This window comes from Salvelinus alpinus, chromosome 18 (assembly GCF_045679555.1).
Source record: "Salvelinus alpinus chromosome 18, SLU_Salpinus.1, whole genome shotgun sequence".
Classification (NCBI taxonomy): domain Eukaryota; kingdom Metazoa; phylum Chordata; class Actinopteri; order Salmoniformes; family Salmonidae; genus Salvelinus; species Salvelinus alpinus.
Genome location: NC_092103.1, coordinates 20,447,234 through 20,471,884, shown reverse-complemented (window position 1 = coordinate 20,471,884; position 24,651 = coordinate 20,447,234). Strand labels below are relative to the sequence as shown.

The 24,651-nt window shown below is 42.9% G+C and overlaps 1 protein-coding gene across 5 annotated transcripts in view; it reads left to right on the top strand.

Moving 5' to 3' along the window:
- Nucleotides 1–24,651, top strand: part of LOC139543985 (nucleus accumbens-associated protein 2-like) — a 41,139-nt gene that overhangs the window by 3,836 nt on the left and 12,652 nt on the right. For 2 of the 5 annotated variants that reach the window (XM_071350617.1, XM_071350614.1), the window contains exon 2: nucleotides 19,166–20,096. In XM_071350617.1, the coding sequence (XP_071206718.1) occupies nucleotides 19,238–20,096 (859 nt within the window). In that variant the 5' untranslated portion in view covers nucleotides 19,166–19,237. The other 3 variants (XM_071350616.1, XM_071350615.1, XM_071350618.1) reach the window with 3 other exon arrangements.

Genomic DNA, 24,651 nt, shown 5'->3' with positions numbered 1-24,651 from the left:
TGTCAGATATATACAGTACCAGTCAAAGGTTTGGACACACCTACTCATTCAAGGTTTTTCTTTATTTTGATTATTTTCTACATTGTAGAATAATAGTGAAGACATCAAAACTATGAAATAACACATATGGAATAATGTAGTAACCACAAAAGTGTTTTAAAAAAGTCTTCAAAGTAGCCACCCTTTGCCTTGATGACAGCTTTGCACACTTGGCATTCTCTCAACCAGCGTCACCTGGAATGCTTTTACAACAGTCTTGAAGGAGTTCCCACATATGCTGAGCACTTGTTGGCTGCTTTTCCTTCACTCTGCGGTCCAACTCATCCCAAACCATCTCAATTGGGTTGAGGTCGGCTGATTGTGGAGGCCAGGTCATCTGATGCAGCACTCCATTACTCTCCTTGTTGGTCAAATAACCCTTACACAGCCTGGAGGTGTGTTTTGGGCCAATGTCTTGTTGAAAAACAAATGATGGTCCGACTAAGCGCAAACCAGATGGGATGGTGTATCGCTGCAGAATACTGTGGTAGCCATGCTGTTTAAGTGTGCCTTGAATTCTAAATAAATGCATTTCAATTGCACACTCTTAGCATTCTCTCAACCAGCTTCACGAGGTAGTCACCTGGAATGAATTTGAATTAACAGGTGTGACTTGTAAAAAGTACATTTGTGGAATTTCTTTCCTTAATGAGCCAATCAGTTGCGTTGTGACAAGGTAGGGGTGGTAAACAGAAGAGTGTATAAAACATTAGGAACACGGTGTCTTTCTATGACATAGACTAACCAGGTGAATCCAGGTGAAAGCAGTGATCCCTTGTTGATGTCACATGTTAAATCCACTTCAATCAGTGTAGAAGAAGGGGAGGAGACAGGTTAAAGAAGGATTTTTAAGCCTTGAGACAACTGAGACATGGATTGTGTGCCATTCAGATGGTGAATGGGCAAGACTAAAGATTTAGGTGCCTTTGAACGGGGTATGGTAGTAGGTGCCAGGCGCACCAATTTGTGTCAAGAACTGCAACACTGCTAGGTTTTTCACACTCAACAATTTCCCGTATGTAACATCAATGGTCCACCACCCGAAGGAGATCAGCCAACTTGACACAACTGTGAGAAGTATTGGAGTCAACACGGGCCAGCATCCCTGTGGAATGCTTTCAACACCTTGTAGAGTCCATGCCCCGACGAATCGAAGCTGTTCCGAAGGCAAAAGGGTGTACATCTCAATATTAGGAAGGTGTGCTTAATATTTATATATGTTTTCTTCAGTTTTCCTCAGAAAGCCCTAGCAGTGTAATTCCTTGTACCAGGAAGGTTGAAAAGAAAAGTAGAGAAGATAAGTGTGTTTTCTTAACTGTTCACCTACTGTACAATATACATAAACTCATGCGCACACACACACACACACACACACACACACACACACACACACACACACACACACACACACACACACACACACACACACACACACACACACACACACAAACACACACACAACCCTCTCACACACACATACAAACTGACAAACTATTAACCTACACATTCACTGAAAGCGAGAGAGAGAGAGAGAGAGGGCTATTAAGATTCTTGAAAGGTAACTGATTTGATTGCTTTGGCTCATTCTGTGCTTTAGAGGAAGTCTTCCAAGAACTGAGACAATGGGCAGTAAACATGCTCTCCATATTAATTTAACATAAGAACTAACTAATGTGCTCCTTTTTACTTGGAACCTACTGCCTCAAGAACATTGACGATAACAGAGAAATGTCATAATGCTTCATATGCTTTTTCAGTGTTCCATGTGGAGAGGTTTGACAAGTAGCTCTTGCAAAACTAAAAGCTATTTTCTCTCCCTCCCTCCCTTTCTCTCTCTCCTTCTCTCTTTCACTCTTACACACACTCGCTCTCTTACTCTCTCTTTCTCTCTGTGTGAGATTTCTGGTAAGTGACATGGTTGGCCTTTGGCATAACGCCTGGCAAGATCACATGGCATGGATGTCACGCCAGTTTGTGTGTGCGTCTGTGTGCGCATGTGTTAGAGGAGGAGAATGAGAGAGCGGCAGAGTGTGCCTTTTACTGTTCCAAGTGTTTCACTATGAATGACAGCACATAGACATTACAGCAAATGAAGAGAAGTACTGGGGGGTGGGATGATTATGGAATTCGAATGACATTTTGATAGCATCACGAGTCCAGTTTCCCTTTACAATGTATACTAAAACTCGAGTAGATTTGTCTTGGTTTGGCTGAAAAGAAACCAGTAGAATCTATTTGCACTTTTCCTAAAGGTTTACTTGTAAACCACTTATAAAACCATCAGTAAATAGTTTGTAGACCATAAATAGTTGTGTAATCATTAAATCATTGTTCATGTACAGTATCATTAGAATTTGTGAATACATACAATACACTACATATTAATCATTTATTATGAGGACTTGTCATAGTAAATTAATTTACATAGGTTTTGAACAAACTATAGTAATATGTATAAAACGTATTGCAGACCTTCGAAATTAAGTGTTCCCTACATTACCTATAAGACTTGGCTATACAGAAGCACTCTGTCAATGGTATTACTTTTGTGTAGCCTATCTGTCCATAGACCTTGAGGTGAAATGTAAATTCATTTGTTCTAAGGCGGAACACAATACAATGGGAGTCATCTCTCCAGCGATCACCAAATGGGTCTTGAGGTTGTGTGGTCTTGACAGCATTTTAATTGACCTCGTCTTTTTCTGATGGCTCAATTGCATGCTAAGATATCTCAATTATCATGTTATTCACTCCGCACAGTATCTTAGTCCCCCTTAAAACGAAGTACAACTTATAAATGCTTTATATAGTATACGCCAGTGGGGAACTGTGACTATAGGACCCCCTTCAGAGGGACCAGACATTTTCCAATATGTTGTGTCAAACAAAGAAATCTAGAAAGAACAGAAAACATAACATCAGTTAATGCGGCCAACATTTTATCCACTGTAGTTGGACCATTCTATTCCTAATGGAGGAAGAGCAATGCTTTTTGATTACATTATGAATGAATCACACAGAGACAGAACTGGCACCGACAAAACATTTGACACACAGCATAAAATAATGCGACCAGCAAAACAGAAACCACACTTTTTAAACAACCTATGGTAGCCTAAGAATAGCGACAACAAGTGACACATCAAAGGTGTCAGGCTCATGGGGCTGAAAGGACAGCGATCATAATACCTGTCCACTCCGTGGCGCTGAAGAAGAGACAGTTTTGGTCAAACACTTAGACACGGCTGACAGAAAGGCGACAGCAGTCACACACAGCATCAAATAATGTTGAAGAATAAGCAGCCCATTCACTCCAGTTGTCCCCATGCAATCATAACAATACAAAAAGATAACAATTTAATTTTGAAAATGAACAAAAATGGTTAAGTGGTTAGGTTAAGTAAGGGTTATGGTTAGGGTAGGGGTTAGGGTTAGGGTTAGGGTTAGGGGAGGGATGTCCCAATCTGTTCCCAAGTATTCCCACGCATAAATAGAGAGGCATATGTGATCGTATCCCAATGTAATCAAGGTTTGAAATTATTCTGTTTTTGTCAAAAACTATTATCTGTTTGGGATTCTTGCAGTCATTTTTTAGTGTACAAATATTTAGAACTATGTTCCGGCCCCCCGACCATTCGCTCAAGGAGTAATCGGCCCACGGCTGAATGTAATTGGGGACCCCTGGTCTAGGCCTTTATTTTACTTGGCCAGTTTACTGTTAGCTGTTATAGCCTTAGTTTAGCATAAAGCACACTGTAGGCCTCACATGACTGTTACACCTGCCCTGCTCCAGGCCAGAGCACGAGGTAAGCACCAAGTTTATAGGGCACATAATGTCATGTGTAATCTCACATGTAATATCAGCAATTGCATCTTAACAGGGCTCTAGACTAACTTTTTCAGTTGATGGCCCCAGCACATGATTTGGTCGCACCAATTATTCGCCACTGCGCAACGATAGTGGCCTGACCTGGGTCGCATAATGTACCTGCATTCTATACAGAACCAGGCAAATAATGACTAGACATCTTTTAAAATAGCATGCCCTTTTGTTCTTACATTGATTTGGATAGATTTACAAAGGGTTCAACGGTAACTTTTTTTCTCACTGGCAGTTTGTAAATGCATTGGAGTCATGCATGCTTTCTCTTTATATCTTTGCATATTGACCTAGGGCACTAGGCTATATTATTCACCACCTGAGGAAGTGGGAACGCAAAACACTAGATTGCTAACTCTAAATATGATCATGTTGCTAGATAGCCATGTAGGCTAATTGATTAATCTTTCAGTAAATGTAATGTGCTACAAAACATTTCCAAGCCTAGGCCTATATAGGCTACTTGATGTAGGGCTATTCACCGCAAATGGCGCGCTCCGCAGGTTCAACAAAACCATATCCATAGCCTACTCTGGTCGTAAAGTGATGCCATGAACTCAATATTTATTTGTCAATACAGGTGCAAAATAAATGATATACTCACAGAAAGCTGTAACTTTCTGTAACTAGGACAACCGTAGTTGCTTTGAAAACTGTATTTTTCCCGCAATTGCATTTTGAGCAACAGTCATAAGCTTGTGCTTATTAGGATGCATCTTTCTCTTCTCCATGTGCACAGTAGTCCGACAATAAAATAGGGGCAGGCAGATACTTTCATATGGTTTATTTTTGGTCAATTGCACATTACTGTTAAATCATGATAATAAAAAAATTTAATTGTGAACAAAAAAATAACGTGACCAGCTACATTTTTTTCACTGGCACCCTCGCGATCACTAACAAATTAGTGTCGCACTGCCAAGTCCAACGGTCGCAAATGCGAGTGTTTTGGTCGCAGTTTTGAGCCCTGCTTAATTAGCATTTATTTTAAAGCACAGCTTTTGGGAGGAATTGATATAGTGGGTTATGTCACATTAGGCAATGCTCCCTACATAGGGAGCTCTTATGTCACCCGTCATACACCCTTTGTAAAGTATGATATAACCTTATAGATGATTTGTGAACCATCTATGTCGTTCTTATGAAGACTTCAAGTATGATACAGTGTATAAAGCCTTTATATGTAGAAGTTATTTTTGCAGTTGGACCCTCACAGTCATGATATTATTATGACATTGTAACAAACGCATTTCTCTGAAGAGCGAATGCTTAACCTAAATCAAACCTCTGTGAGAAGTCAGACCTCAGCAGGAGTTAGCACCAGTAACCCTCTCTCTGGAGTCCTGCCCTGTATGTACTCTGTATGTTCAATCTGTGCCAGGGAGCTTGGTGGACTGCCAGTGCAGGGCAGTGGAAAAGCCTGGAATCTGAGTCGGCCACAGTCTCTGCTACACAGCCCCCTTATACCACTGCAAATTAGCATAGCATTATCTGATGCTCCGAATGATCCTGTCATGGTCATTGTGTTGCTGGATTTTTTTAAATGATGTCTTGACTGTGCTGGATTTCGAAAAATGATTATTATTTATTTTTGTGTAGCATAAGATGAATCAACTAATGAATATACATGCAAAAACACATGTATTGAAATAAACACTTCTGAAAATCAACCTGTAATAGAGCATGCTGGGAAATATGATAAGGATGGGTGTGGTTTTCAGTGGTTTTCAGAATGAATTTGTAATTTTACTCAACAAGCTTGTTCAAATTCAGCTCACTTCGAGCAGAGTTTGTTGAGTTAACAAACTTTAACACATTAGTTCAAATTCATAAGTCCGGTCAACTCACAGAATAACACTGATTAAGCAATTGGTTGGCTTTTTACAGTTTGTGTGTAGCGTCATTAGGATAGGAAACATGTTATAGAAATATAAATGAAATGTGCAGTAACACTTTAGAAGTAGTATACACTGAACAAAAATATAAACGGAACATGTAAAGTGTTGGTCCCATGTTTCATGAGCTGAAATAAAATATAATTTTCCAGATGCACAAAAAACTTGTTTAGCTAAAATTTGGTGCACAATTTTGTTTACATCCCTGTTAGTGAACGTTTGTCCTTTGCTTACATAATCCATCCACCTGACAGGTATGGCATATCAACAAGCTGATTAAACAGCATGATCATTACACAGGTGCACCTTGTGCTGGAGACAATAAAAGGCCACTCTAAAATGTGTAGTATTGTCACACAACACAATGCCACAGATGTCTCAAGTTTTGAGAGAGGGCGCAATTGGCATGCTGACTGCAGGAATGTCCACCTGAGCTGTTGCCAGAGAATTGAATGTTAATTTCTCTACCATAAGCCGCCTCCAAAGTCATTTTAGAGAATTTGGCATTACGTCCAACCGGCCTCACAATCGCAGTCCACGTGTATCCAAGCCAGCCCAGGACCTCCACATCCGGCTTCTTCACCTGCGGGATCGTCTGAGACCAGCCACCCAGACAGCTGATAATTTCTGCACAAACTGTCAGAAACCATCTCAGGGAAGCTCATCTGCGTGCTTGTCGTTCTCACCTTTGACCTGACTGCAGTTCGGCGTCGTAACAGACTTCAGTGGGCAAATGCTCACCTTCGATGGCCACTGGCATCCTGGAGAAGTGTGCTCTTCACGGATGAATCCCGGTTTCAACTGTATCGGGCAGATGGCAGACAGCATGTATGGCATTGTGTGGGCGAACGGTTTGCTAATGTCAACATTGTGAACGGAATGCCTCATGGTGGCGATGGAGTTATGGTATAGGCAGGCATAAGCTACAGACAACAAACACAATTGCATTATATCGATGGCAATTTTAATGCACAGAGATACTGTGATGAGATCCTGAGGCCTATTGTTGTGCCATTCATCCGCTGCCATCACCTCACATTTCAGCATGATAATGCACGGCCCCATGTCGCAAGGATCTGTACACAATTCCTGGAAGCTGAAAATGTCCCAGTTCTTCCATGGCCTGCATACTCACCAGACCCATTGAGCATGTTTTGGATACTCTGGATCGACGTGTACAACATCATGTTCCAGTTCCCGCCAATATCCTGCAACTTCGCACAGCCATTGAAGAGGAGTGGGACAACATTCCACAGGCCACAATCAACAGCCTAATCAACTCTATGTGAAGGAGATGTGTCGTGCTGCATGAGACAAATGGTGGTCACACCAGATACTGACTAGTTTTCTGATCCACGCCCCTACCTTTTATTTGAAAGTATCTGTGACCAACAGATGCATATCTGTATTCCTAGTCATGTGAAATCCATAGATTAGGGCCTAATATATTTATTTCAATTGACTGTACTGAGTTCATTGAAGGAAGTCAATCTTCAAAATTGTTGCATGTTGTGTTTTATATTTTTGTTCAGTGTATTTATTACTACAATATGCTACTGCTACATTGTATTTGAGTTAAAACAGTGATTCTACACTTTTTGAGAGATTTAAAAGTGCTGCCACAACCAATTCTCTTTATATGAATCCTACCATGTAACATGGAGACTAATCTCTCTTGGACAGACTGCATAAGCATCAAGCATCTGGCCAAATTACGCAAAACCCGTGAATCTCCCTCCTTACCTTAACTAAGCTCACTCGAGGTCGATCCCATGTAAATATAAGGAAATCTAATGTAAAAACATGTCCAGTTCATTGTTTGTCTATGCTGTTTATTTGCATAGTGTTTAGGCAACCTTCTCCAAGTCTATAGGAAAAGACACCTCCTATGATTGGACTGGCCAGGGGTGTCCAGTAATACAGGTTATTTAAGGGGACATGTAATTTGAGTACACGTATATGTGGAGTATGGAGGGGTGTAACTGCTACAGTACCTAGCCAAGTCTGGTAGTCCGCTGACGTGAAATTCTGTGTGTATGTGTACGTGTGTGCGTGTGTGCATGCGCTTGTGTGCTGTCGTGGAAATATTCAGTCAATAATATTTCTCAAATACCGGAGCCTGTGAGTTCAAATAGACTTTTATTACAATATAATAAAAGCCGAGCTGTTTCATGAAAACAACTCCCTTTCCAGTCTTGGCACACACTCTTTATACAGGTTATATCCTTACGTCACACACATAGTAACTCCTCTTTATGATTCATCCCCTCTGGCATTTGGCCACCGTTATCCTTTTTGCCTTGCACTAATTTTAGTTTTGTTTCATATTAGGGCATGGAAACATTAGATCCATGTTCTCTCCTAAGACAGGTGCATGAATGTAGGTCATAGACATAACCATAGCAACCGTAAACATTAGGCTATAGCAATGGTACAAAAACAATCAGAAATGTCATCCTGCTAACTCCTCAGAAATGAACACACATGTTCTGGAAAAGTTCCAATAGGCGTAACCACAGCAACAGTAAATATTAGGCTAAAGCACTAGTACAGAAATAAACAGTCATGTCCACTCCCCAGACAGGTGCATGTCTAATGGTGTCTAATGACCCAGAGCACATGTAGAGTGCGATATTCTTGCTGGCCCCTCTGAAATGTATAATGGCCACACATGTTCTGGAAAATACGCAATAGTGCCTACATATCGATCTATGTGCTCGTGGAAAGCGGCGTGCTTGTGTGTGTATGTGTGTGTCCGTGGAAAGCAAGTGGAAGCAATACAACTATTTTTAGATGGACAGACCCACAGCAAAGTACAGCAGAAGTGTGCCAACTCCTTATCATGGAAGTTCTGTAGGTTATATGATAGACCTTGCTGGATGTGGAATTCAATATAGTCGTTTCCCTGTAACCGTTTCTCTGTGCCCCAGTTCAGAAGTATACTGAGGGTGTTGTGTAAGTTTTGGTGTGACGGGAGTGCACTGACAGTGACCGGTGATGCTGAATGATATGTCCTCCTTTCACTCGGTGCTTCAGCAGCCATGTTGCCCCACTGATGTCAGACATGCGTCACATGATATAATTCACTGACTAGTATTTCTTTTACTGTTTTATTTTCCAATTTTGATATGCATATAGCCTACTACAGTTTCTCTGATTTTCACATTCCTCACTGTGCCTCCCTCTCTCTCTCTCTCTCTTTCTCTCTCTCTCTCTCTCTCTCTCTCTCTCTCTCTCTCTCTCTCTCTCTCTCTCTCTCTCTCTCTCTCTCTCTCTCTCTCTCTCTCTCTCTCTCTCTCTCTCTCTCTCTCTCTCTCTCTCTCTCTCTCACTTTCCCTGCACATACCATGTACTGTAGCTCTGTGTTTCAAATCTCGTTTCTCACTCTTTCCCTTTCTCTCTACCCTCTCTTCTTCTGACTCATATAGAATCAGGGAGGTCCGCTCTTAAAAACAGGTGACTCAATGGCACAGGAACACTGCAGAGGATAGTGTACCGAGCTCTGTCCTCCACACACGCATGCACACACACACACACACACACACACACACACACACACACACACACACACACACACACACACACACACACACACACACACACACACACACACACACACACACACACACACACACACACACACACACACACACACGTCTACACTTGTCGCTCTCTGTGTGTCATATATTACACACACAAGCCAACACTCTCTCCCCCTCTCTCTTTCAAGCTCACACACACTCACTCTCAAGCACAAGCCAACAGTCTCTCTCTCTCTTTCAAATGCACACACACTCATTCTCAAGCACAAGCCAACACTCTCTCTCCCTCTTTCTTTCAAACTCACACACACTCACTCTCAAGCACAAGCCAACACTCTCTCTCCCTCTCTCTTTCAAACTCACACACACTCACTCTCAAGCACAAATTAACACTCTCTCTCCCTCTCTCTTTCAAACTCACACACACTCACTCTCATGCACATGCTACACTTTCTCACCACCTCTCTCACACACATACACACATACACTCACGCACACACACACACACACACACACACATGCATACACCCCCCCCCCATTACCTCAGACTGAGCGGAAACTACATCCCTGTATGAGACAGTGACATTCTGCCTGCCTGGGTCTGTTGATGACCCTACTGTCCTGAATCACAAGGTCACACCATTGGCAGTATGCATGTAAATGACAATGACACATTTGCATGGAATATTTCTAGAGGACGAGCCAGGAGAGCAAGCAGTGAAGGGAGCCGTGTTACAGCACTACTCCTTTGATTGCTGTGATTGATCCAATGCTTACAGCAGACTTTGTGTCCCTGGCTAGATTGATATTAGGGGATACTGTTGCTACATCGTATTGTTACTGCAGTTTTATGATCACTAAGAGCTGGTTTCAATCCATATCGCAGAAGTTCCGCATTACATTTTAATGGTCATTTACAATTGAGCCGACATACTGTATGCAGCGTTTACCATGAATGCAGTCTCCTCGAACGCGGGAACATTGCCTTTAAATTTAATTCAAGCTAGAACACGGATATTCCACGATACGGATTGAATTGAACCCTAAGAATACATAAGCCATCTTTGATGATGTATGAATATGGATCTTATAATACAGATACTTCCTTTGAAGGTCTCTCAATGAATGCCCTGTGTATTTGGCCAAAGAATCATGTACATATCTGTTGTGTTGATTGTTACACCGGATTCTCACAGGGTATATGACATATACTCTATGTGACTGTCATCTTACTGTAGCTGTTATTAGGATTGACTAGTTCCATTCATTTTTATTGGTCGTTTACACATATTTTGCTGATGTTATCGCATTAAGAAATTAAATGAATACATTTAGAAATATCAGAACAAGCAATGTCAGTGTCCAGAATGTAAATATATATACACTCAGTGGTCATTTTATTAGGTACACCACCCCATTCATGAAAATTGATCACTACAACAGACAGTGAATCAGGTGGCCGTGGCTTGCTATATACAGTGGGGCAAAAAAGTATTTAGTCAGCCACCAATTGTGCAAGTTCTCCCACTTAAAAAGATGAGAGAGACCTGTAATTTTCATCATAGGTACACTTCAACTATGACAGACAAAATGAGAAAAAAAAATCCTGAAAATCACATGGTAGGATTTTTAATGAATTTATTTGCAAATTATGGTGGAAAATAAGTATTTGGTCACCTACAAACAAGCAAGATTTCTGGCTCTCACAGACCTGTAACTTCTTCTTTAAGAGGCTCCTCTGTCCTCCACTCGTTACCTCGTTACGTAACTGGAGATAGAAGCTGTTTTTCAGTCTCTCGGCCCCAGCTTTGATGCATCTCTACTGTCTCCGCCTTCTAGATGGTAGTTTATTGGTCACATGCACAGAATAAACGGTATTGTAAACGGTATTGTGAAATGCTGACTTGCATCTTTCTCTAACACACACACAAGTATTAAGTGCACACTTACATCACAGTGACTCCACACACACACACACACAACACACACATGCACACACACTAGGGTTGGGAGGTATCCAGATTTTCATACCGTCATACCATTTCATACCGAGGTATACAGTATTACCGGAAGGGAATTTAATGTCTGTGCTGTAACCAAGAAGCTTGATTTTGACATCTAGCCACTTAGCTAGCAAGTAAGCAAACAAAATGCATAGCTGGATATAATTTATTTGACATGTCTCAGATTTCTTATAGTTATACTTAACTTATAGCTAGTTATAAGCAGTGGCATAGCCCACACTCTAATGCCTTTTCTCTCTCTCTCTCTCTCTCTCTCTCTCTCTCTCTCTCTCTCTCTCTCTCTCTCTCTCTCTCTCTCTCTCTCTCTCTCTCTCTCTCTCTCTCTCTCGCTAAAAGGGCTTTATTCAAAGGGATTTATTGGCATGGGAACATGTTTACATTGCCAAAGCAAGTGGAATAGATAATTAACAAAAGTTAAATAAATGTATTAATCAGAAATTAACTTTAAACATTATACACAACAGTAAAGTTTCAAAAGAATAGAGACATTTCAAATGTTAGATTACTGGCTATGTACAGTGTTGTAAAAATGTGCAAATAGTTGAAGTACAAAAGGGAAAATAAATAGACAGATAAGTACTGGTTACTCTCTGTTAAGGGCCAAATAGTATTCCAGTTTGCTTTGTTTTTTGTTATTTCTTTCCTATGTGTCAAGTAATAATTGTTCTGTTTTCTCATGATTTGGTTGGGTGTAATTGTGTTGCTGTCCTGTTTGTGTTTGTGAACAGAGCTCAGGGACCAGATTGCTGTGCCGACGTTTCTGTGGGTTCATCTCTCTGTAGGTGATGAAGGTTTGGGAATCGCTTCCTTTTAGGAGGTTGTAGCATGTAACAGCTCTTTTCTGCATTTAGATTATTTGTGGGTATCGTCCTAATTCTGCTCTGCATGCATTATTTGGTGTTTTACGTTGTACATGGAGGGTGTTTTTGCAGAATTCTGCATGCAGAGTCTCAATTTGGTGTTTGTTCCATTTTGTGAATTTTTAGTTGGTGAGTGGACCCCAGACCTCAGAACCGTAGAGGGCAATGGGTTATATAACTGATTCAAGTATTTTTAGCCAGATCCTAAATGAGATGTTGAAATGTATGTTTCTTTTGATGGCGTAGAAGGCCCTTCTGACCTTGTCACTCAGATCATTCACAGCTTTGTGAAAGGCAGAGGTAGATATCGTTTTTTGTGTGCTCTAGGGCAACGGTATCTAGATGGAATTTGTATTTGTGGTCCTGGCAAATGGACCTTTTTTTGGAACATATTTTTTTTTGTCTTAATGAGATTCACTGTCAGAGGCCAGGTCTAACAGAATCTGTGCAGACGAGCTAGGTGCTGCTGTATTGATATATATGTTGAAAAGGGTGGGGCTCAAGCTGCATCCCTGTCTCACCCCTGGGGAATGAAATCTGTGTGTTTTTTTACCAATTTTAACAGAAACACTTCTTGTTTGTGTACATGGATTTTATAATGTCGTATGTTTTGCCCCCAACTCCACTTTCCATCAATTAATATAGCAGACCCTCATGCCAAATTGAGTCAAAAGCTTTTTTGAAATCAACAAAGCATGAGAATAATTTTGGGTTTGGTTTATTTGTTTGTCAGGTATGGTGTACAGGGTGAATACGTGGTCTAAAAGCCAATTTGTCATTTGCTCAGGATGTTGTTTTCACTGAGGAAATATAGGAGTCTGCTGTTAATGATAATGCAGAGGATTTACTTGAGGTTGCTGTTGAAGCAGATTCCACAGTAGTTATTGGGGTCAAATTTGTCTCCATTTTTCTGGATTGGGGTGATCAGTTCTTGGCTCCAAATATTGGGGAAGATGCCAGAGCTGAGGATGGTGTTAAAGAGTTTAAGTGTAGCCAATTGGAATTTGTATGTGTTTATTATATAATACATTTTTCTCACTCTCTCGCTCACTTTCCAATTTCGATATGCATATAGCCTACTACAGTTTGCATCTAATATCTGTCACATTCCTCACTGTGCCTCTCTCGCTCTCACTCTCTCTCTCCCCCTCTTTCTCATGCTGTATTTCTAAAAGCCCTGATGTCCTGCTGTCATTGTCAGTGGGGCTGACGCAGCTGCTGTGACTGTTTGTTTGTTTACCTCCTACGCCCACTTGGAGTCCATTAGTCTAACACCAGTCTGCCTGCCTAGAACTCACTGGCAGTCCCTCTTCTGAGTCTACCCCCTCATCTCTGCTACTGAGGGATAGAGACAGGTACCACTACAGGAGTACACTGTCAGAAACCTGTGTAGAGGGACTCAAGTGGAGGGTGGTTGAAATGTTAGTGTTTAGGTTGAGGGAATTGACGGTAGTTAGTTACTGCAATAAGCATATGCACCAGACGAGGTAAGAAATATGTGGATGATGCATTGTATGATAAATATGTATTATGCACTATACGTTTACACTGTATGTTGTGCTGTATATGTTCCCATTGTGATTACAACGAGATCATGGAGACAGCTAAAAAACTTGGAACTTGGCTAACAATGTTAGACAAAACCTTCCATCCAGAGTTTTAGTCTAAGTGCACTGCTTCAGATTAGAAAAAAAATCTAGACAATATCATATCGCCAACAAATAAATCACTATATCCATATTACATAAGCCGGTGATTCATAAGCCGATTCCAACGACAAACAAAAATGATCTGACATTGACTTTGTATAGACAACTTATCCCAGGGGAGAAGTCAAGCAAAGCCTGATGTTGCGTTATAAGCAGCTATAAGCACTCAGACATCTCTCTCTTTCTCTCTTCTCTCTCTTCTCTCTCTTCTCTCAATGCATCAACGAGAGCCGTGGCAGACGCTCTGTCAGTCCGTCCCGATTGGTAGAACTGTTGCCAGGGAGTCGGCCGTCTCAACAACGTGGATGGAATCTGTTGTCTGTTACACTTTAGACATGAGAACAACTGCAGTATCTGAATATTTATAGAGATGGATTGTTCATATTGAGATTGTATAGCCTCACCGTTATAGCAGTGGCTATAGACTTTGCACTGGAAAGCTTTTAGCATATATTGCCTCAGTTTAATATTGTATAGAATTTGAATGGACTCATCAAAGGGACATAGAATCATCACAGGTTTAAACAATAGCTCCCATTACAAACATTGAAAAGTGCTGCTGTGCTTTAAAACATGTTTTGTGTTATATTGTCACTTTGTGCATATTCTCTAAACTTGTATAATTTCAGTGTTGTGTGTGTGGAGAGTAGGGAGTAGGGTTGACCTATACCATCTGGTCTATAAGCCTGCATTGCATATTAAAATACTCCAGCCTGCTATTACAAATAATCAGCACCAGCAACCAGAGTGCAGCCCTGATTAACACATTCCAATACCGTTGGTAGGAGCAGTAACAGCATTCAATTCTCCCGTTCCATAAACTACACAGACTACTCATAACTCACAGTGACACATAAAGACATGATTATAAAAACACACCTAGTAAAAAAAAAAGAGAGAGGGAGCTGTCAATGAGGCTTTGACGTACAGCAGCGCACGGGCGTGGACACACACACTTGCTCACACACAAACACACACACACACACACACACTCTGACACAAGTACTCTATTTGTTTCTCTCTCTCTCTCAAATATATATATTGAAATATACAGTATATATATATTTATCTCTATCACGCTCCCTCTCTCAACTTCACAGACACAAGCAGACACACACAGAGCACACGACAGCCAAACATTAATCTCTCGTGGACAGACCACGTAAACATAAATCTGACTAAATTACATGAGATTTTAGTTCTGGGTTAACCAAGATTAGCCAGACAGACAGCCGGTTGATTTAACCAAGATTAGCCAGACATAGACAGCCAGTTGATTTAACCAAGATTAGCCAGACAGACAGCCGGTTGATTTAACCAAGATTAGCCAGACAGACAGCCGGTTGATTTAACCAATATTAGCCAGACAGACAGCCGGTTGATTTAACCAAGATTAGCCAGACATAGACAGCCAGTTGATTTAACCAATATTAGCCAGACAGACAGCCGGTTGATTTAACCAAGATTAGCCAGACAGACAGCCGGTTGATTTAACCAATATTAGCCAGACAGACAGCCGGTTGATTTAACCAAGATTAGCCAGACAGACAGCCGGTTGATTTAACCAAGATTAGCCAGACAGACAGCCGGTTGATTTAACCAAGATTAGCCAGACATAGACAACCGGTTGATTTAACCAAGATTAACCAGAAATAGACAGCCGGTTGATTTAACCAAGATTAGCCAGACATAGACAGCCGGTTGATTTAACCAAGATTAACCAGAAATAGACAGCCGGTTGATTTAACCAAGATTAACCAGAAATAGACAGCCGGTTGATTTAACCAAGATTAGCCAGAAATAGACAGCCGGTTGATTTAACCAAGATTAGCCAGACATAGACAGCCGGTTGATTTAACCAAGATTAACCAGACATAGACAGCCGGTTGATTTAACCAAGATTAGCCAGAAATAGACAGCCGGTTGATTTAACCAAGATTAGCCAGAAATAGACAGCCGGTTGATTTAACCAAGATTAGCCAGACATAGACAGCCGGTTGATTTAACCAAGATTAACCAGAAATAGACAGCCGGTTGATTTAACCAAGATTAGCCAGACATAGACAGCCGGTTGATTTAACCAAGATTAGCCAGACATAGACAGCCGGTTGACGGAGTTCATTTCTTTATATTTGTTATCAGAGATGTACAAAGTCTAAATTTAGTGGGCTGTTTCAGAGCTGGTGTGCTGTGCGCAGTGCTGTGTCCTCCCATCTGCCTGACTCAACATATTTCTGGATCCCCCTCCCCCTCTCTGCCCAGGCTGGCACGTACATGCATGTCTGTAGACTCTATACCCAGCATGCTTCACTTCTCTCTGTGCTGTGGCGCGCGTGGGACTCACTGCATTGCAGCCCTGTGTGCATTAATTGGCAGAAAGACAGCAGCTCAGAGGGAAAGTGCCGTGATATGAAGAGAGGAAGGGGGGAAGAGAAAGGGGGTGATGTCTTTCCCTGTGGGGATGTGAAGTGAGAAGTTTGCCCAGTTTGGATATCTCTATTTGCATTACATTTGGCAGGCTGGGTTGTTGTCTGGCTGGAGGGAGGGAGGGAGAGAGAGAGAGGGAGAGAGAGGGAGAGAGGGAGGGGAGAGAGAGAGGGAGAGAGAGAGGCCGAGAGAGAGAGGAAATACCACATGACAAGAATAACAAGTGTATTCTAGCTGGTGTTGTTTACATTGCTAAGCAGTGAGTAAATTACCAGTGAATCTACAAGTTTTCATAATATGCCAAATGTTAAGAGGGGAAAAAGGATTGGCACACACACACACACTTCATGTTGCCCACACACTACACTCTCCCTCTTTCCCTCTCTCTATCCCTCTCACTCAGTTTTCCCTTTCATCTCTCCCTCTCTCAGTCTCTCTCTCTCTTACGTGTGTCAATCTGAAAATCTGTGTCATGGTTGTTTTATGTTCACAGCTTCCTTCACAGTCCTTAGCAGAGACACTCTCTGTACAGTAAGCTGCTGTCTAACGTTTCCCTGGGCTTTCCTCTGTCACACTCAATGACGTCTGGGGTCCTTTTTCCCGCTTTAATCCACCGACAAACAGCAGTCCGGGAGACCTGCTCAGTGCCTGTCCAAAAATGCAACCAGACAACAGAGGGAGCTGTCTACCTGAACAAGCTAACATAGTGAACTCAGTGACATCTCACTTGGAGAACTCACTCACTCATGTTTAAAATCCCCCAAGAGACAGTCACAGAGTTTTAACAGACACTCCCAATGTGATACTTGCACAAACGCTAGCAAGTTTAATCTTTTCCGTCATTCAGAATCAGTAGTGGTATGAGCTGTTTAAGTATGAGTCACATTCTCAATATGTTCTTGCATCAAACTGGAGATTTCAGGGTGAATGACAGGGCTACTTTCAACTGCACATTTCAGACATATAATTAACTCCTTTTCTCTCCTTCCTTTTTTCTCATTCAACTCTCATTTTATTAACTTGCTATTTTTATGACGTTTTCTATTTTTTGGCAATTGCTTAGGTTCAGATAGGAGCTGAAGTTGCTACAACGCAATTGCCTTTCTTTGCGACGTTCCCTCTGTCTCAACTCCCCCCACCCCCCTCCACCCAGTCTCCGTCTCTGTTTGTCTGTAACTCTACCCTGTTTTTTTTTCCCGCTCCATCCCTCCCTCTCCCTATGACATATGTATAGATGCTGCATTGATTGCACACAGAGAGCCTCCCACTCCTTTCATCATTGATGCGCTCTCTCCAGCTGCAGCAGCACTTGTTGAATTCAGCCCTGGGAGAGGGAGAAGGTGAGAGAGAGGGAGAGTAAAAGGAGAGTGAGAAAGAAAAGAGCGAGGGAGAAAAGCTTTGACAGGGAGAGAAAACGGAGGGACGGAGAAAAGCTTTGAGAGAGAGAATGAAAACCGAGGGAGGGAGAAAAGCTCCGAGCTCTAAGTGAGGCAGAGAGCAAGATAAAGTCAGAGAGTGAGGCTTTGAGAATAAGAGAGAGCAACAGAGTGCTTTTTTCTCTCTCCTCCTGCTTTCTTTTCTGGTGCTGGCGCGTGAAAGCTTCATGGTGTGTCCACTCTCCTTTCCTGAGGATTGGGATGTACAGGTCAGAGCTGTCTGCGATGGATGGGATGTGTGTGTGTGTGTGTGTGTGTGTGTGTGTGTGTGTGTGTGTGTGTGTGTGTGTGTGTGTGTGTGTGTGTGTGTGTGCGTGTGTGCGTGTGTGCGTGTGTGCGTGTGTGTGTGTGTGTGTGTGTATCTATGTGTGTCCATCCATGTGTGTGCGAGAAAGAGGAGAAGAGAAGAGAGGGATGTGCGTGTGTCTGCGGAGTCAGGAGAGAGGGATGACACTTTTCAGTTTGTATTCCTGGAAACCTTTCTGCAGCATTGCTCAATAATGAAACTGGCGAGTGAGTGGGGAAGCAAAACACAAAGATAAGGTTCATGGAATGAAGGAGCATATGCAAATACATCTGGGGAGCTTGTATTCCTGTAACTGGTTGTTATTGTAAAGGGAGCTATCAAAGTTATATTTATTTGTGTCTCCGAAGTTATGTGTTTCCAGGGATTATGCATGTGTTTCCTTGCTGGCTACAGTTTAGTTTATACAGTCAAAGTGAAGGGATCACACTTACGAGTCTGAATAATATGTGTCAATTATATCATTACACTGGTTATATTGACTTCCTTTTATCACTGAATTCTACTACTTTGAATTCTTACTTTGCATATTAACGGAACATTATTTATTCATTCATTTTTTTATACAATATTTCTGCAGTTTCTATGTTTTCAGCGAGGTCTGCCAAATGATGACATCATTTAATTATTTCATACTTTACAGAAAATTAGATTTTTTTAGCATTATTTTAAGAATTTCAGCTTTTTATAGTTCTGTGAAATCAAGCCATCTTAACTAAAATTGGTATTTTACAATGCCCTCATTCAAATGAATTGATGTTCATGTGTTTAAATAGCTTCCTCTGCCTTTTTCTCTTTCTGTCTATTTCCCACATTCTTTTCTCTCTCTCTTTGTTCACACACTCTTCTCTCACCTTTCTTTTCCTGATCTCTCTCACACTTCACTCTTTCTTTCTCTCACCCCACCCCACTCTAGCCTCTCTTTCACACATCACTTTCACTTGTCTGTCTCACCTCTCTTTTTGCTGTCTGTCTCTCACACACTGAACTGTATCCTCCTTTCTTCTCAACTTTTCCAATTTGTCTAATCCATCCCTTTCCTTCTACAGATGTCCCTCTCACTGATCTTGTCTGTGGTGACTCTTTAAAGCCTCTCTTCCTCCTCCTCTTCCTCCGCCACCATGTCCCAGCTGCTCCACGTGGAGATCCCCAGCTTCGGCAGCACCGTGCTGGGCTCCCTCAACGAGCAGCGCCTGCTGGGCCAGTATTGTGATGTCTCCATCCTGGTTAAAGGCCAGCCCTTTAAGGCCCACCGGGCTGTACTAGCCGCCAGCAGCCTCTACTTCCGAGACTTGTTCAGCGGCTCATCCAAGAGCCAGTTCGAGCTGCCCTCATCGGTGACTCCCGCCTGCTTCCAGCTGATATTATCCTTCTGCTACACGGGCAAGCTGACCATGGCAGCCAGCGAGCAGCTGGTGGTGATGTACACCGCCGGGTATCTTCAGATCCAGCATATTGTGGAGCGGGGCATGGACCTGATGTTCAAGGCCAACTCGCCCCACTGCGACTCCCAAACGGCCGCTATGGAGGAGCAGCAACCAGGCTCAGAGCCCCAGAGTCCCAGCAACAACACCCTGGCTGGGGCAGGGACCTCCATCCTGGGGCCGCAGGGCTGGTCCCCCTCCCTGGTGCTGCCCACACGGAAGATCAAACTGGAGGGATGCGATCCGACCCCACTGGGGTTGCCCAGCCTGAGTCATCATAAGAGAGGGTCCTCTTCATCTGAGCTAGGGGGGCGGCTCTCCAGGGGGAGCTCGTTGTTTTACACAGGGTCGGTCGGGACCACCATCTTCCCGGGGATGCAGCCCTACCCAGTGGCCGGGGGAGAGAGGTCCAGTCCTGGGGCCTCCAGCCTGCCCACCACAGACAGCCCCACCTCCTACCAGAACGAGGATGAGGAGTTTGAGGAAGAGCCGTACGACGGGATCACGGAAGAGGCCTACAGTCAGATCTATGGGCGCTCAGCTAACCCATACGGAAGTAAGTATCAACTGTTGCTTGATAATGCAGTTGTCTGTTACTGTATATCTTTTACCTGGTATTTACCTTAGAACTACATGCTAAAAATTGTGGTTTTCTAGAAAATACTTTCCAGGACTGCATCACATAAAGTGCTGCCCAATTCTCTGATAACCTCTTAGCATGAGAATATCCTTTGATGTCAAAGCGAAGGTTCCCTTGCAATATCTCACTTCATGAATCAAATGAAGCAATATTCCTTTCATTTTGAAATGTAAGAATCAAAGAATATGTTGCATATTATACAGAAAAAAACAGCCATGTAGAAAAATGGTTTTGGGGGCAATATTTAAGAAACGTATTACTAAATGTTGCATGTGAGCTGGAGAATGGATCAGGTTAGTACTCTTGTATCAGGTAACACATTTGATATCCAAGCGTGCCAGTTTTGTAGGCTGTCCTATACATTGTTCTTACAAAATCATGAACGGATGTGTCATAAATAATGTCACATGTGGCTTCATAAAATGGGTTTCATATAATGCATCTCATAGCATGTCATAAATGATATACATAATTTAGGCCTGCTTAACATTAGCATTGCATCATGTCATGCTTATAGTCAGTGGTGATTTTAGCATGTAAATCTTGGTGGGGAAAACAAAAAACAATGTTGGGGGATGCATGCCAGCAAAGCCACTACACAACACTAAACAATAGATTAATTGCACTATAACGGTGACAAACGGTGCCCACAAACTGCTAGGGCCTACATAAAGCTGTCCCAACAGCAGAGTCCCAACACCTTACAACTGTTTCACCTGGCTATCAGCTGAGCCTTGTTTGGCAGCGAAACAGTTCAGCCACATTTACTGCCTTTAAAAAAAAACATAGCTGATATGGCTGACTTGCTTAAACAAATGTGGTTTCTACTGACAATTGAGATGTACAAACTATGGCATAAGGGGACAACAAGCAGATAAGAGGCAATCTGTAATTTCGATTAAGACATTAATGAGCGAGTTAGGACGAACGTAGTCAATATTTAACTATTTGTTCAGCACTTTTGAATGTACAGCTACAGAATTCAGAACATGGGCCGTTCTTACAGTGTTCTCCCTTTACACCAAGTCAGAACCGTAGAATAAATAAAGGGGGCATATAAGCAGACAATGAAAGCTCTTACAATATTCAATGATAACATTTCTCTAAAACAGGTTATAGGCTACATGTGCACCACCAAGTCAGAACAGTAGGCAAAATTAAGAAGGGAAAATAGACCAAATTATTAGGGTGAGGCACATGGGCTACTGACAGCTTACTACACAACATACACTTGGTATTACTTTCTTATCTACAGTATACATATCTCCCTGGCATATTACATAATTTATGCAGCAGCATACAAGACATTTTTGGACTTACCTTGTTGTGCTGGGCTCACTTGGAACAGGAAGGTGGCGCGACAGTCCTTCGTGGACTAATTTTGTCATCAAACTTTGTCATCAAAGTCTGGCATTCTCTGGATTTATGGGGCTTTCAAGACAACTGGGAACTCTGGGGGGGTACAAGGTAGAATCATGATGATGTCAGTGATCTTCAGGTCGTAGCTCTAGAAAGAGGCCTGAGTTCCCGACTTACAATTCCGAGTTGGATGACCGTTCCAAACTTATTTTCCCAGTTGGAGCTCGTTTTTTCCCGAGTTCCCAGCTGTCTTGAACTCACTTAAGTCTGATTTCCCAGTTCCGAGTAAACAGTTGTTTTGAGAGAGGCAGAAATCATGCTGGATTGACAGTATGGCTAATGTTGAATGTTTATCATTTTAAGCTTGGAAAAGAGACCCTTAAACCCAGAATTGGGACCATACACCCACCCCACTGAATTGCAGGCCAGTGATTGCTTTCATAGTTGAATTTGCGATTTAGAACTGGTTGTGTAATGTTTATGTCCAATGGCCGAAGAGCATTGTTTTATCTAGAATTTCTTTCCATTATTTCTCTTCATATGACAAGGATAAAAAAGGATTTGCCAGTAGATTTGACTTGATTCATGATGATGACTGCTAGCTAAGAATTTGAATGTATGATGTTGACATGATCAGTCCAAACAAAGCTACTGTATATATAACTTGATTTTATCTGTGGCCAATGATCTTGAGCCTTCTTGGATGGGCACTTCTAATGTAACTCTATGGCAGCACCCAAGGGACTTGAATTTTCGAGCTCTACCCTTAGATTTGGCAGTGACGCAGTGTCATCATGAGTGACAGAACACTGAGCCAATCACGCCGCAACTAGAGAACATTACCAACCCCACGCTCCGTATTTTCCGCTGGCTGCCTCAACACCACAGAAAGCACTGAGCTAGGCTGAAACCCCTGCATTTTGGAGCTGCCTTACTCAAGAAAGCATAAAAAATACCATGTTTGTATGGAGGGTATATTAACTCAATGAAATGTATTTGATATTTTTTTTTACATTGATTGCAAACTGATATGTGACACATATTAATGGAAAAATTGTGTTGCTAAAAATGTGGGGCTCAAAACAGGCACTGAATGACAGGTTGCCACTGCTTATGGGACTTTATATAGGCATTTGGGAACGCTGTATGAAGTTATACATTTCACTGTACATCGTGACCAACAACAGCTTCTTTATCACAACTCTAATGCACACACACAGTTCACTGTCCCTACTGCAGTGCTTCATATTTGTTGCTGCTCAAGGCATTGCTATTGGACAGGTTTGTCCAAGTCTAAAGTTTCAGCATTCTATCTGCAATCAGTCAGAGCACCCCAGGGTGACATTGTGGGATATTTGAGAGTGGTGTGTGTGTGTGTGTGTGTGTGTGTGTGTGTGTGTGTGTGTGTGTGTGCGTGTGCGTGTGCATGCGGGTGCGCATGCGCATGAGCGTGTGTGTTTTTACTATCCTTGTGGGGACCAGAAGTACAACTCAGACAAGTGGGGACATTTTGCTGGCCCCCATAAGGAAAATTGCTATTTTAGGCTTAGGTTTAGGGTTCGAGTTACAATTAGGGTTAGAATTAGGGTTGGGGTTAAGGTTAGGGTTAGGGGTTAGGGTTAGGTTTGGGGTTAAGGTTAGGGTTAAGGTTAGGGTTAAGGTTAAGGTTAGGGTTAGGGTTAGAACTAGGGTTGGGGTTAAGGTTAGGGTTAGGGTTAGGGGTTAAGGTTAGGGTTAGGGTTAGGGTTAGAACTAGGGTTGGGGTTAAGGTTAGGGCTAGGGGTTAAGGTTAAGGTTAGGGTTAGGGTTAGAACTAGGGTTGGGGTTAAGGTTAGGGTTAGGGGTTGGGGAAAATATGATTTTGAACTGGAATGTCACGTTCCTGACCTGTTTTCCTTTGTTTTGTATTCATTTTAGTTGGTCAGGGCGTGAGTTGGGTGGGTTGTCTATGTTTGTATTTCTATGTTGGGATTTTGTGTTCGGCCTGGTATGATTCTCAATCAGAGACAGCTGTCAATCGTTGTCCCTGATTGAGAATCATACTAAGGCAGCCTGGGTTTCACTTGTGTTTTGTGGGTGTTTGTTCCTGTGTCAGCGTTTGGGCCACACAGGACTGTTTCAGGTTAGTCACGTTTGTTGTTTTGTTAATTTGTAGTGTTTGTTGGTTTGCCATTAAATCATGAATACTTACCAATCCGCATCTTGGTCCGATCCATGCTCCTCCTCGTCTGAGGAGGAGAACGACATTGACAGCCGTTACAGAAACACCCACCAAACCAGGACCAAGCGGATTGGAGAAGGACGGCAAGAACAAAAGCAATGGAGAGAAGAGGAATGGACATGGGAGGAGATCCTGGACGGCAAAGGACCCTGGACTCAGCCAGGGGAATATCGCCGTCCCAAGGCGGAGCTGGAGGCAGCGAAGGCAGAGAGGCGCTGGTATGAGGAGGCAGCGCGGCGACGCGGTTGGGAGCCCGAGAGTCAGACCCAAAAATGTATTGGGGGGGGGAACACGAGGAGTGTGGCAAAGCCGGGTAGGATACCTGAGCCAACTCCCCGTGCTTACCGTGGAGTGAGAGGGCGTCGTACTGGTCAGACACCGTGTTATGCGGTAAAGCGCACGGTGTCCCCAGTACGCGTGCTTAGCCCAGTGCGGGCTATTCCACCTCGCCGCACTGGTAGGGCTAAGTTGGGCATCGAGCCGGATGTCATGAAGCCGGCCCAACGCATCTGGCCACCAGTGCGTCTCCTCGGGCCGGCATACATGGCACCAGCCTTACAGATGGTGTCCCCGGTTCGCCAGCATAGCCCAGTGCGGGCTATTCCACCTCGCCGCACTGGCAGGGCTACGGGCACCATTCAACCTGGTAAGGTTGGGCAGGCTCGGTGCTCAAGAGCACGTGTCCTCCTTCACGGTCCGGTATACCCGGTGCCACCTCCAAGTACCAGTCCACCGGTGGCAGCCCCCCGCACCAGGCTGTCTCTCCGGGTTCTCTCTCCAGCTGCTTCCACCTGTCCAGCGCTGTCAGAGCTTTCCTCCTCTCCAGCGCAGCCAGTGCCTATACCACGCACCAGGCCTATAGTGCGTCTCAGCCGGCCAGAGTCTGCCGTC